We start from the raw sequence: 15,367 nt of genomic DNA, 5'->3' as shown, positions 1-15,367 counted from the left end.
GGGGATTGTCAGACTAAAGGGGTTATGTAAATTTGAACTTCAAACCTACGTGAGGCAGAGCTAGGGTTTCACATTTTTCAGAGTAGTTTTCAGAGAAACTACTTTTTGTTCTACCTATAGACCAGTCTAAAGTAGACAAGCTTACCTGACATCTCCATATGCTAGTGGATAGATTGTTTTTGTTTTGTTTTGTTTTTCTAATTCTCTCTTTCACTGGTTTTGTGTTGGGGAAAAGAGAGGATGTCTTAGGTTCAGCATCCATCTTGCAACATCCCAGGGCTTTGATCTCTATTCCTTTGCTACAACCTCCTTTACATCTCTACTCCAGGACAACTGCAGCCTCAGCTTAGTTTCTGGGCTCTGGAAAATTCCCTTATTTCCTTTCAACCTTACATATGTATTTCAAAGATGCTTGGGTATATAGGTGAGTTTCAGATTATTTGGACCATATCAACAGGACCAGAAGTCCCAAAGAACATGATATTGAGTATTTTGAACATGTCAGTGCTCCTAGAATTTTACTGAAATGTACAGGCTCATGTGGGTTTTGTTTGCTTCTTTTTAAAAAATATTCTTAGGATCATCAATCTACACAGAATGAAAATCCTGAGACAGTAACTACATTGGCACCCTTCTCTATTAAACTAATATTGATGTTATATTTTCTATTTTTACTAAGGTATTTAAGTCAAATCTAATAACAAATTATTCTCCTGTCTTATTGAATAAAAATCTCAAAACTAAGCCAAGTGTTTTTGGTTTTGAGATTACTACAGTTATGCCTCCCATCCAATTATTGAAGGACCCCTGGCATTAGAGACATCCTTAGGAGATTTGAGCTCATGCCCAGTCACCACAGGCTCTGGCCTTGTTCATAGTTCTTTTACCACCTTGTCTCTCTGAGGTGCCAATGCTTTTTTTACTTTGTTTGGTTTGGTTATTTTTGAGATGGAATTTCGCTCTTATTGCCCAGGCTGCAGCACAATGGCGCAATCTCGGCTCACTGTTACCTCCACCTCCGGGGTTCAAGCAATTCTCCTGCCTCAGCCTCCCAAGTAGCTGGGATTACAGGCATGCACCACCACGCCAGGCTAATTTTTTGTATTTTTAGTAGAGACGGGGTTTCTCCACGTTGATCCAGCTGGTTTCAAACTCCTGACCTCAGGTGATCCACCTGCTTCAGCCTCCCAAAGTGCTAGGATTACAGGCGTGAGTCACTGCGCCCGGCCTGAGGTACCAATACTTTCAAAGAAAGCAGGGCAAATCCTTATTGGCTGGCTTCATATTTGCCATTAAATTTTGAAAGTAAGATATAGGAAATGCCACCCAAGTTTGGTCTTGAGTGGTTTGTAGGACAAATTCTCAATTGTCACTTGTGCCTCAGACAAGCTCTGTACATCAAATGACTGACAGTAATGTCAGTTTTTAGAAGCAATTATAAAAGAGACCAGGAAACAGCATTTGTCAATTATCAGATTAGTCTGCACCAGGAAGACCTCAACATTTGTTCAATCAATTATCAGCTATTAGCTTTTGATTCCTCATTTCTCTTTTCTTCAAATCTCTCACAGACCTATATGAAACACATAATAATGTTTACCTTTTTTTCAAATTCTTCACATTCCTTCAAAGAAAAGCCTCTAGGCAAATGCAAACAAACAAACAAACAAACAAACAAAAAAGCACCAATAAAACCCTCCAATGTCTAATATGTTTATTTTCCGTAAATTCTGAACTAGTTTTTGTCTTGGGCTAGTCACTTTGTTAACTCTCTTTCTCATTCGGCATTGTAATGCTATAGGACTACTGGAAGGGTAAGGACAGCAACAAAATCCACCTAGGAGTTCAGTTCCGCCTGAATCATGCCTTTGCATTCTGTCTTCTTTCTCCAGCAGGAACACTGTGTGAGGCTGATACCTGACCAGGGCCTATGCTGAAATCAATGCTGCCTCACCCATTGGTTTCTCCAGAAGAGAACTCCATCAGAGGAGCTTGGTGCTTTCTGAGGCAAGCAGAACAAAGCAGATAGCCTCCTTATTCCTTTTTCCTCCTTTCCCTCTGTCCTTCCATGGGGAGAAAGAGGAGAAAGGACAATCAAGAGGAAGTAGTAATTAATATGGGTAACAATTAATTTGATAATTTTTTTTTTTTGGATTTAAGAAATTTATAAATGAAACACTGCTGGTAAGATTTCACATTTTTTTGGCCAGGCGCGGTGGCCCACGCCTGTAATTCCAGCACTTTGGGAGGCCGAGGCGTGCGGATCACGAGGTCAGGAGATCGAGACCATCCTGGCTAACACGGTGAAACCCTGTCTCACTAAAAATACAAAAAATTAACTGGGCGTGGTGGCAGGCACCTGTAGTCCCAGGTACTGGGGAGGCTGAGACAGGAGAGTGGTGTGAACCTGGGAGGCAGAGTTTGCAGTGAGCCGAGAGTACACCATTGCACTCCAGCCTGGGCGACAAAGCGAGACTCCGTCTTAAAAAAGAAAAAAAAAGATTCCACATTTTTTTTTTTTTTTTACAATGCAGATTACTAAGCCCATACCAGCTTATTTTCTAGAGAAATAAGAAAAGCTGAGTGATTTTAAAAATAATATAATCTTAATTATGGAATTTGATATAATTGAGATATTTTATTTTAACATTTTCAGTGTTGGCATAAATTGATTCAGTGTTGCATTTCATTTACAGAAAACTACAAAATAGAGAATAGAAAATATCTGCATTTATGATAAGCTAAATTATTACCATGTAAATTTTTTTTGCTTAAAAACAGTTCTTTGATAAAGCAGGGTTTACTGTTATAAAACTAGAAGTTTGACGGATCAAGCCAATAATGAATTTTAAAAAACACTAGAACAACTAATAGAACAAGTATATAAAATATGGTTCTACTGAATGGCTATTAGGACTTTTCTTTCTTTATGAGCTTTTATATAAGATGGACTATTATTGGTTGGGCATGGTGGCTCATGCCTGTAATCCTAGCACTTTGGGAGGCCAAAGCAGGTGGACTGCCTGAGCTCAGGAGTTCAAGACCAGCCTGGGCAACGTGGGGAAACCCCGTCTCTACTAAAATACGAAAGAAATTAGCCGGGTGTGGCGGCATGTGCCTGTAATCCCAGCTACTCGGGAGGCTGAGGCAGGAGAATTGCTCCAACTTAAGAGTCGGAGGTTGCAGTGAGCCGAGATCATGCCACTGCACTCCAGCACTCCAGCCTGGGCTACAGAGCGAGACTTTGTCTCCAAACACACACACACACACAAAGATGGATATTGTTGTCTCTCGATAGTTAAACTGATGTATTTTCAAAGGCTAAGTTATTCATATAAATGTAATCATGTGTGATTCTGTTGTATGAGTCCTTAGGATTCTCTGCACGTCTTTGACGGGAAGCAATGGGAAGCTGCAAGTAGGAAGAGCAGTGGCTCTAGAGTTAAACTTTCCGGGTGTGAAGGAAACTCGGCTACTTATTAGCATTATGACTCTGAGCAAGTTATCAAACATCTTTTTACCTCGGTTTTGTCATCTTTAAGGTGGAGATACAGATAGCATCTACTTATAGGTTATTTAGAGGATTAAATGAGTTAATATGTTTCCACTACCTAGAACATTCCCAGTACAGAGTAAGTGCACCTACAAGTTTTAGCTAATCTTTGACATACTTCAATGTATTTTTTAATATAGTTAAAAGTTGCTTACCAATCTGGGATCAATTTCTTCATTAAGAACAGCTTCATTCTTTATGAGTGCCACTCGCTGTGCAAATCTGCAGGTAGATATAGACTCCTAAGAAAGCAAAGTAACTTCTTAAAATATTATGGCATACAGAGATCTCTCTCTAGAGAAAGCTTAATTTTTATTCACAGAAAAAAGATACATACCTAAAAAGTGATGTGTATAAAACTCACAATGAGGAACTATGCCCCTAAATTAGGAAGCTTTGCTCTAGAACAGCAGTCCCCAACCTTTTTGGCACAAGGGACTGGTTTTGTGGTAGACAATTTTTCCACAGACAGAGGGTGCAGGTGGTGTGGTTTCAGGATGAAACTGTTCCAACTCAGATCATCAGGCATTAGAATCTCATAAGGAGCGCGCAACCTAGATCCCTTGCATGTGCAGTTCACAATCGGGTTCACGCTCCTGTGAGAATCTAATGGCACCACTGATCTGACAGGAGGTGGAGCCCAGGCAGTAATGCTGGCTCCACCACCACTCACCTCCAGGTGCGCGGCTCAGCTCCTAATAGGCCACAGACCTCGTACTGGTCCACAGCCTGGGGGTCAGGGACTCCTGCTCTAGAACATTATTTTTTAACCAAATTTTATTTTGGCTTAATAAAATTACCAATGCCAAAAAGTGAGAGATCACAAGGTCCTAAGTGGCAGCTGGTAGAGTATGTGTTTTCAGTTGTTGATCACTTAGACCAGAACCACATATATGAATCATAATCATAGCAAGAGCCATAATCCACACACATGAAAGATCACAAAATAAAGATTCATAACAGGTCAAAAAGAGAGGCTGGTCAAGGCATCTTACAATCAAAGTCTTGGCTTTGTTTCCTCTTCTGGGGAGTGTCTGGATCCCAAACATCAAACTTCAGCTGGCTCTAAAGCAACCCAGAAGAGCCATTCAGTAGCTGGCTCCTGCCAAAGCATCCCGGTTGCTTCACTCAGCAACATTTCTAGGGACACGGCTCAGAGATATCTCCAAGGTATCCGGCTCTTAGTCATCAGGGCAAAATCAAGCAAGAGAAGCGGATGGGTCAGCTTTCCCATTTCCTTGGGTGACATAGCCAACCCATCAGTAGGCCTTCCAAAATCTGTGTATGAGGCTTCTTCAAACTATCCTGCGCTATGTGAAGTCAATTCTCCAATGGGGTTATTATAACAATGACAAATAGCCCACAGCTGTGAACTGTGTAGGGTACTGCCCTCTGAAGGCATAACTCAACCCAGCTGAAAAGGTAGAAACCCACCCAAGATCCTCAACTCTGTCTCACCAGCTAGCAGTAAAAACCTAGATTAAGATCTCCAGAAAGAAGAGCCAACATACATCGAGATTCCTCTTCTCCAAGGAGAGTGTTGCAATCATAGTTGTCATGCAGTTCCCTCCCAAACTGTCTCGTAGGACACTGGTCATCATGGAGTTTCTATAAGGAATGTGTGAACGATGCTTTTCTGAAAGGGCGATGATAACCTGTGGTAAAGTAGAAAGGTCATGGGATTAATTTAGCAGAAAATGCACACCTGACAAACAACGGAGCTTCAACAGCAATAAAAATGCAAAAGGAAATAATAGCTAAATGCAGGGTGAAGCCCAAAGCTTGAATACAGAATATCTTAACAACAATATTCACTACAAGATGGTGAAGACTGAATAAAGTAAATGTAGCATAACTGTAGCATTGTGAGCCCCACGATTTTTAGACAAATGAAATAACCTGTATAGAACTGGATACACTGTTATTCTGTTTTTAGTGATTGGAAAATTTGTATAAAAACACAAGAGTAAAACATGCCTGATTACTTTAATTACTTTAATACTACCAAAATTGGGCCGTATGCCAGTAAACAATAACTAAGGGAAACTAGGATATAACTAGGATGGTCGTTGAGGTCCCAGATTCTCATGCAAGATTGTCTAGGTGCAAGTCCTAGCTTTCCTAGGGCATGTCACTCAACATGCCTCAGTCTCCTCATCTGTAAAACAGGAATAAAAATAGTACTTACCTCATAGGTAGTTGAGATGATACTTTGAATAGCATCTAGCCCATAACAAGTGCTGAATATAGGTTTGCTCCCATTGTAAGCAACAGGGGTAGTTTACCTTGGTTCAGCTCAGGCTCGCTCACCTTACACTTCATGAGTTCCTTAGGTACTTAATGGGAAGGTACTAGATGGATGGATGGCAAATGGAGCAAAGACTGCTGGGGTTGTCCCGAAAGGAGGCACCTGGGGCTCAGGGTTATCCTGGGCAGACAAAACCAGTGCTAGAACATTCATTACAAAGCAGCAGGAATCAGCCACCCACAGGATGTGTCTTCAAGGGCATCACAAGGCCCTGGCTCCTGAAAATACCTCTGCCAACACCTGTCATTGTTCTAGTCCTCCCTCCTCCCAGGTGTGTAATTTCCATCACCAGAACTTCCTCTACTTTTTTGGTTTACAAAACAAAAAGGGAGCATTGCTTTCTGAAGGCTGTTTTGAGCAAAATATGTAACTATACCACTAGTCTCACTCTAAATTCATGACCATAGGTGTTGGTAAATTCAGTAATCCTGTGATCTCTCTCTCTCAAAAATCACTTTTCAACTCTTAGAAATGAGACCTTCACACTTTTCTCCTTTTTCTTCAAACCTTTCTTCACCCTCTCTTGTCCTCAATTTCACTTTGAGCTGATGGCCACACTTCTACTAGATATGACAGATATAGATTCAGAACCCTGACCAGGGCTATCTCATGTCTCCATCGTTAAAGCCCCTGTACATTCTGCCCTTCGCCTTCTTATTGTCTTGCTCCTGTCTAAGGCCAGCCCTCCATCCTTGGCCTCATCTGCTCCCTCCTACTTCTCTCCTACAATTACCTCCTCTCTCTTCTGCATTAATTTCCCTTTCATCTGGACAATTCCCATTCTGCATGCCCACTACAGTCCTAAACTAAGATGGCTCTTGCTAAGCTCATCAGCAACCTTCATTGTACCAAGAGCACTGATTGCCATCTTACAAGACTTCTGAGCTGAGTAAGTATGCAACACTGGTACTCAGTGCCTCCCTTGGGAAACACTTTATTCACTTGGTAACTGGGACTTCACACTTTCCTGGTTTTCATCTTTCCTCAAAAACTAGTTAATGAATATTTCTTTTTCTTATTCCCAAATTACAAACTTTGGAGAGCCCTGGGGCTCAGTTCTTGATCCTCTTTTCTGTCTTATCTACACTCTGTCCCTATGTAATCTCATGTAATTGCCTGGCTTTAATTATATTTTATTTATTTATTTATTTATTTGAGACAGAGTCTTGCTCTGTTGCGCAGGCTGGAGTGCTGAAGTGTGGTGGCACCATCTCGGCTCACTGTAGCCTTTGCCTCTGGGGTTCAAGTGATCCTCATGCCTCAGCCTCCAGAGTAGCTGGGATTACAGGTGTGCATCACCACACCCAGCTAATTTTTTGTATTTTTAGTAGAGACGGGGTTTTGTTATGTTGGCCAGGCTGGTCTCAAACTCCTGGCCTCAAGGGATCCACCCGCCTCAGCCTCCCAAAGTGCTAGGATTACAGGCGTGAGCCATTGTGCCCAGCCATTGCCTGGCTTTTAAATGCATCTATATCCTGATGTCTTCCCAATTTATACCATCAATCTCAACCTCTTCCCTGTGCTACCATCATCTTGGAAACTCTACATCTCCACCTGGATTTCTATTTTTGATTGTCTTTCCTGTCTGCCCCTAAGCCTGATTCTTTCCCAGATCTTACCCATTATTACTAAGGCTCCATCATCAACCCAGTTGCTCAGGCCAAAACCTTAGGCAATCATCCTTGATTTGCCCTCATCCCCAATGTCCAATCCATCAGCAACTTCTATTAGGTTTACTTACAAAACTTGCAAGAATTGGACCACTTCTTGCCACCTCTTCTTACCACCGCCACTCCAGTTCAAGCCTCTGGGGTCCCTTGCTTGGGCAACCACACAGGCCTTGGATTAGTCTCCCTGCTTCTACTTTTGCCCTTCCATGATCTGTTCTCCATACAGCAGCCAGAGAAATCTTCACACAATCTAAGTTATCCCAAGTTGCTCCCTAATATACTTCATATAATATCCCAGCTCCTGTGTGATCCCTCCCTGTAGACTTATCTGACATCATGTCCTATCATGTTCCCTGGGCCTGCACTGGCCTTCTGACTGTTGATTCAGCATGTCGAGCTTATCCCCACATCAGAGCCTCTGAAATTGCTGTTCCTTCTGCCTAGCGTGCTCTTGTCCCAGATTTCCATACAGCTTTCTGCTTCTCATTATTCACATTTTTGCTCAAATTTTGTTTTCTCACAAGGGCCTTCCCTGGACACCCTATCAAAAATAATATACCTATCTTCGGCCTGTTAATCTATTTTATTTTTCTTATACTACTTATCACTATTTAAAATTATATCTAGGTACTTATTTGTTATCTGCTTCCCCTCTAGGCTTTCTGCTCTTCAAGGCCAGAGATGTTGTCTCTCTTCTCCATAGCTCGACCCACACTGCTAAAAACAGTGCTCAGCACTTGGCAACATGGCAGAAACAAAGCTGTCTCCCTCAGCTCTCGTGGCAGCCCTTATTCTGGTTTGACTTCCTATGAATTACTTTTCCTAGTCTGTCTTGAAAGTCATGTTTTGATTAAGACATAGCTCTACCAAGCAGACAGCCCTATGTAGGGTTTGGAGGTGAGCAGTGAGAGGTGGTAGCCATAAGGAAGAACATCAGATTCATGGGGGGCATGGTGGCAGAGGCATCTGGTTCTTCTGAGGCAGCTGCAGGGAAGTTTCTGGAATCCAGTGCCATGTGGCTATACAGTAGTACTTTGCAGAGCAGTTAGGTGCGTCTCCTGGTCGCTCTGTGTAGCAGCCAAACCCAGTTTTCTGACTTTTCTTGAGATTTGTTATGTTTAATAACCCATGCTTCTTACAATAGCTAGAGCGGATTTTCCAGTTTACAACTAAGAAATTTGATGAATATAAAATGTGCTCAACAAATTTTTTTAAATAAATCAATGAATGCATGAGAAGATTACTTAGTATGTCCCAGGAAAGCAGTGTGAAGGTCATCAGTATGGAATGAGATTTGAGAGAACTAAGTTTCAGTGTCATTGGAAAGGAGGTGGGGAATATGGCAGACCCAAGTCAGAGTGGCAATAGATGCCAAGCAGAACTCCACGCTCTAAGAACAAAGAGGACAGATTAAGTATCTGAAACAGGCAAGGTGGGCCCAAATACCCAAATAGGGGCTGGGCTGACAGATATGCAGAGAGTGTGGCATTATTGTTTATAAATAATTTCTCTAAGTACTTTGAAGTCCTTTTATAAAACAAATGCCACTGGTTTTTTCCTGCTCTAGGAAACAATATTGATGTCTTTTCATTCAATGGCTTTATTGACAACTTAGAGAACCTAAAGGAGAATATGCTTATTAAACTTCTTGTTGATATATGTGTATGTGTATACACACACACACACATATATAATATATATATATATATTTTTTTTTTTAGATGGAGGTTTTGCTCTTGTTACCCAGGCTGGAGTGTAAAGGCACAACCTTGGCTCACTGCAACCTCTGCCTCCTGGATTCAAGCGATTCTCCAGCCTCAGCCTCCCAAGTAGCTGGGATTACAGGCATGCAACACCACACCCAGCTAATTTTATATTTTTAGTAGAGATGGGGTTTCACCATGTTGGCCAGGCTGGTCTCAAACCCCTGACCTCAAGTGATCCACCCACCTTGGCCTCCCAAAGTGCTGGGATTATAGGGTTCAGCCACCGTGCCCAATCCCTGTTGATAATAAATTAAATCATGTGTTAGTAAACTTGCTTTTGGTTGCAAGCAACAGAAAATGTAACCCAAACTGGTTTTAATTATAAGGAAAATTTATTGGTTCATGTGATTGAAATAGGAAAGACTTTAGGTTAGAAGGAAACCAAAAGATTAATGTTACTATCAAGGACTTAGTTTTTGCCCATATCTCTGCTATATCTTCCATGTGGTAGAAGTCAGTCTCTTCTTGTGGCCCCACAATGGGTGCCAAAAGCCCTGATGTTACATACTTCCTTATTCATAACTTAGGTGAGAAAGAATTCTTCTTCCCTAATCATTAAATAAAATTCCTGAGCTTCAGTAGATATGAGCTTGGGTCCTGAGCCCATCCTTGAACTAATCACTGTAGGCAGGAGAAAGACAGGCTCCAATTCACTTAGGTGAGTCCGAATCTACTTGGGGAGCTGGGATGGGCTCCTGGCTGCGTTTCTCATTGTTATGGACATTGCAGAGGCAATTCCAATGTCTTCTCTAGAAAGGGCTCTCTAAAGAATTAGAGATCAAATTGGGATTATGGCTTAGAAAATATGGTCTTAAAAATGGAGAAAATGAAGGCAGTCATCTTAGGGAAATCTCTTAAATAAAGTGAGCCTCTTAAATAAAGTGAGCCTCAGTTCCCTCACTTATAAATGTGGTATTGGAATGTCTATCTCACAGAAATATTTTAAAGATTAATAGAGATAATTTCTGGACTAGTTTTCAGTAAGCATAAAAGCACTCAGTGATATAGAAGAAAACATTCTTTATGAAATGTTCTTTATGAAATGTTCGAAGACTAATTTTCATCATATAAACACAGTCCTGGGCCATTTCTTTAGAAAAGGACCCTGAGAAGGTATCTTATCAGCTCACAAGGAGCTTTAGGAATACTATAAGCCCAGCCCACTTGGAGCAGATGTAAAACTTTGGAATGACCCAGAAATGGCAGGTGTTCAGGAAAGAGGCAGAAGTAGATTATTCTTTGTGGGGCTGCTGTGAGTTCTTAAATCAGGCAGGAGCCAAAGGATCTGAAAGGCACAGGAAAATGAGGTGGTCATAAAACCTGACTTTTTTATTGTTTCCTTCCATCTTAGATTGCATGTACAAATACAATGGTTAATATTCCTGAAGTTATTCTCTAACTGACAAGGAGTGGAACCTCACATTATGCTTAATAATATCTCCAAGTACCTAGAAACTGTGCCTGCAATCAATAATTCTATTTACTATTTAATGAGTTAAAGACTTTTTAAAAAAAGAGTTCAGAAGTGTTTGGAAAATTATCCTATGAAAATTGACAAAATTTGGAGTGTTGCAACTGGCACTGACACCACTACTTTTTCTCCTGAACACAACACATTCAGTGGAAGCCAAATGGAAACTAAAACTCTGGAAAAGTCCCAGTTATGTTGAATAATGGCCGAAGGCAACTCTGATTCTGATTTCTGTAGCAGTACAGAGCAAGCACTTCATTTGCAGTGGTTTCTCACTTGATGTTTGGGCTGATAGAGGCTGTGGGTCACACCAGGAGCACTCGGTGAGATTTAGGACAAGTATGTATGTCTCCCTTTTCCTCCCATGAACTCAGTTTCTAAGGCCAAGATGTACCCTGTTATTGTGGCTTAAAATGTCTTTGAGGAAACTTTTTGGAAAAAGTACTGCATATACATGGAGAACTCCAAAACCAACCATACTCTGGCAAAAAGAAAGTGATTTACTTGTGAACACAATAAAGTACATTCAACCCAGAGAGGTTGCACTCTTTGAGCAGGTGTGAAGTCTCACAGTTATGGCCAAAAGAGTAATTATAATGCTGCATGGAATTTGTGGAACCAATGTAGGCTAATTAAGGTAAAGCAAGTTACCAAATGGTTTCCCATTCCATCTCTATCTTATATATTAAAACTGAAAAGAGGGGATAGGGTTATAATTGATTACCAACACTCATATGGATTTCTATTACAGGTTTTAAATTACTGTATTGCTAAGTATTTATTTGTATGCTTTGCTGTTCTGCTAACATGATAGCTCCTCCTACTTCTCAGTCATTCATTTATCCCCATTATTTAACGTAACTCACAGCACCCAGTAAACATTCAATCACAATTGTTGAATGAATGAATGAATGAAACTAATTAAACTAAATTGTGTCACACTTCCAGTCTCATTAGTCCCATAATAAAGTACTACATAAAGAGAAGTTGATTAACAAAAGTCCTTGAATTTTGTTATTCATTAAATATCTTCCCACTCTATTTATTATTCTTATTCCTATGTATTCCTTGGTTTTCTCTTCTTTCTGTGTGAAATTCAAAAATTTCTCTTCTATCGACCTACTTGCTCTCTAGCAGCTACTCCTAGATTTCACATCTCCACGTTCACAGACTAGTTTTTCCATATTTATGTTCTTCTTTCCTCTCCCACTAATCTCTTTTCTCTCCATTATCTTATGTTGAACCTCCTCTTTTCCTGTGAAGACACTTGTGTATCAGTGTAAATGGTTAACAGCTGGAGTGATGCAGTGGGTGAAAATGAAACATCAGTTACAGAGACCAAGGGGCAATGACATGTGAATGTCATTGAGACCCTGAGCAAATTCATCCCCCTGGGCTGGAGCTAAGAGCTAACAGGCTCGCAATTCCCACTACTTGACACGCTCTGCCCCATCCTTGATTGGCTTGCCTCTACTCATTCCTCCGCGTGGTATCAGGCCCTAAGAAAACCATCATCAACTCTCACCTCCTCAGTCTCAGTCAGATACCCTGCTACAAGCTCCTCTCACTCCTTTTACTTTCTCTTCACTGCTCTCACCTGGCTTACAGCCACATACCTAAAGACTACGTTTTTAATTCATGTCTGCCTACATTATACCATGAGGTCTTTGGGGAAAGGACTGTTACTATTTTGCTCACACTCGGCTCCAGTGCCTAGTACAGCCCTCAGCACATGATAGGTCATTATAAGTATTTGTTTGATAAACAAATTAATGATATAGAAAATCCAATGCCACATAGCCCCCAAAACTACTCACATGAGGCTGTCATAAGAATTTTGAAGAGAAGAAATGTGAGGAGAGGAATAATTTTAGTGACACATAGCAGCTTGCAAAGGCTTATAGGATAAAAAAAAAAAGAATTAAGGGCAGAACATTTCTCTTGAGTGATTACAATTGGTGGGAAGTCTGATTCAACTGATGAACATAATTTTGTAAGAACAGATGGATATAATGGAAATTAAAACAGACAGTGCTACCATCTGAAACAAGCAGACACATTTCTTTGAATACAGTCCATTATGTTTTCATATCAATGTTCTATAAGTGTTCTATTAAGTAAAAAGCTCTGTTAAGTATAAGTAGTGTGTAATATTTGAGCAAGAAAGAGCTTAGGAATGCTGACTCTTGTTAAAAACACTAGAATGATCTGAATACCAGGCAGGCCTTAATCTCTGGGTGCTGCCTGACTGGGATTCATCTGGTTGGAGTCTGGCCATGTGCACCTTGTTCAGATAGGGTCCTTTAGGTTTCTCTCCATCTGCTTTTTTAGCCAATGTGATGATTACATAGCATTTAACATCAAGGCAACATCAGTCTCAGAAGGACTCATTAAGCAGTTAAAAAAAGGTTTTATTTTTTCCCCTCTAATCTTTTAGCTGCAACATTCGTTAGCAAGTCCTTCTGCCACACCAAGACTCTGTACTTCTCCATTTCAATTTTTGATCATGTTTCTTATTTCTTATTTTATTTTATTTTTTAGAATTTGGAAGTAGTTGCCATCTTTAACATTCAACTCACAGCCCTTATACTCAAAAAGCTAAATGGAACTTGAGAAATCATCCAATTCAATCCCCTCATTTTAGAGATGAATTTTTTTTCCTGAAAGATTTATTCAGCTAAATTCAGATGAGTGTTCTCTTCCCTGGTGTTAAATTCAGAAATTAAAAATAAAGCACATACTGGGGTAGATTGTAATCAGCCTGGGGTAGAAGTAGGAAGGGAAAGCTACAAGGCTAAGAGAATCATCTCGGGGTCAAAATTACCAACTAAATGAAGTCTCCCCAAGCAGAAAACATGTCGGTTATCTCAAAGTCATGTTCCCATCATTAATCTACTAGCCTGAAAACAGGCAAAAGGAAGCCATTTGTAACCTCTACTTATACCAACTACTAAATTTTACAATAAAGCAGTAAGACAAAAAGTGGAAAAAGGTATATAGGCTGTGAAGCCAAGTAAATCTAGGTTCAAATCCTCACCCTCCCCTAGCTGGGTAACCTTGTGGGAAGGCCTTTGGAAGACTTGAATTTTTAAATCTGTATGATGGGGATAGTAACTAACACCTACAACACTAAAGTGGAGGCCCTAGATGATATAATAAACAAGAAAAAGGTGTTAGGGCTGTTGCGAGGTTTCAACAAAATGGTATATACGAAATGCTAGTAGATATACCAATGTTCCTGGCAGCATTATTCACAATAGCCAAAAGGCAGAAACAATGCAAGTATCCATTAAGAGATGAATGTATAAACAGCACGTGACATAGACATACAATTGGATATTGTTCAATTTAAAAAAGGAAGAAATTCTGATACATGCTACAACATGGATGAATCTTGAAAACATTACGCTAAATGAAATAAGCCAGACACAAAAGGACAGATGTTGCATAATTCCACTTACACGAGACATCTGGAATAGGCAAATTCATAGAGACAGAAAGTAGAGTAGAGATGACCAGGGACTAGAATATAGGGCAATGGGAAGATTCTGTCTGGGATTATAAAAAACTTTCAGAAATGGATAGTGTCAATGGTTATACAACTTTATGAATGTACTTAATGCCACTGAGTTATATACTTAAAAAATGGCAAATTTTATGTTACATATATTTTATCATAATTAAAAAAATTCTAATAGAATGCCTGATACATAGTATGTGGTCAACACATGGTAGCTATAGTTATTAATACATCCTACTCTGCCCATTTTACCTGTTCTAAGTAATGCAGTGACAAGTTGATATACTTGGCCTCTGTTAGAAGATGGCCTCCTACTCCAGTCTTCGCGACTCGCTCTGAACCAGCCAGGTCAACCAGATGGAGTTTGGCATGTCGTACTGTTGCAGATCCTGGTTCCTTACTTGACAAATGAATAGTAAAAATGCAGTGGGAACGAGTTGAAGCTTGGTTCATAGGAGTCTATAAAAAATTGCAAAACAAAAATTATTTGAACAATGAAAATTTTTGAAGAATATCAAAAGATTTAAAATAATATTTCTAGTGACAAGACATTTCTCATGAAGCCAACTGTCAACTGGAGCAAAACCACTTGTGACTGAGACCTTTCAAGTAAGTTTTTTGAATGTATTACCTCTTGGATTACTGATGACAAACGTGGATGGGTTGACTCAGAAAGTGAGAAAAGACTTCTAATGAGGTATAGATCGAGTCCTCTTGCCAATATAACTTTATTTCATTACTGTCTATAATCCAGGCATTAACCTTGGCTTAATGCTTGAAAATGCTTAATGTTAATCTCATGGGAAAAGAGGTGAGAATGTGTGTATCAGAAAAATTCATGACCACAATTGTAAACAAAAGCCACAGACAAAGAAACCTACCATCACTGCTACTGCTCGACACTAAAGTGGAGGCCCTAGACAATATAATAAACAAGAAAAAGAAATGGTATAATAGTAGGAAAAGAAGAAATTAAAAATGCCATTATGGGCTGGGCGCGGTGGCTCAAGCCTGTAATCCCAGCACTTTGGGAGGCCGAGACGGGCGGATCACGAGGTCAGGAGATCGAGACCATCCTG

At 40.2% G+C, this 15,367-nt stretch overlaps 1 protein-coding gene across 3 annotated transcripts in view; it reads right to left on the bottom strand.

The window, feature by feature from the left end:
* KIF6 (kinesin family member 6) overlaps positions 1-15,367 on the bottom strand; it is a 386,472-nt gene that overhangs the window by 232,977 nt on the left and 138,128 nt on the right. For all 3 annotated transcript variants that reach the window (XM_011944312.1, XM_011944316.1, XM_011944305.1), the window contains exons 7-9: positions 14,541-14,747; positions 5,065-5,208; positions 3,709-3,795 (exon numbers count right to left, since the gene is read on the bottom strand). In XM_011944312.1, the coding sequence (XP_011799702.1) occupies positions 3,709-3,795; positions 5,065-5,208; positions 14,541-14,747 (438 nt within the window). The remainder of the gene's footprint in view (positions 1-3,708; positions 3,796-5,064; positions 5,209-14,540; positions 14,748-15,367) is intronic.

This window comes from Colobus angolensis, unplaced genomic scaffold, assembly GCF_000951035.1.
Source record: "Colobus angolensis palliatus isolate OR3802 unplaced genomic scaffold, Cang.pa_1.0 Scaffold105, whole genome shotgun sequence".
Classification (NCBI taxonomy): Eukaryota; Metazoa; Chordata; class Mammalia; order Primates; family Cercopithecidae; genus Colobus; species Colobus angolensis.
Note: the sequence above shows the minus strand (reverse complement) of the source record. Positions and strands in the feature narration are given on the sequence as shown.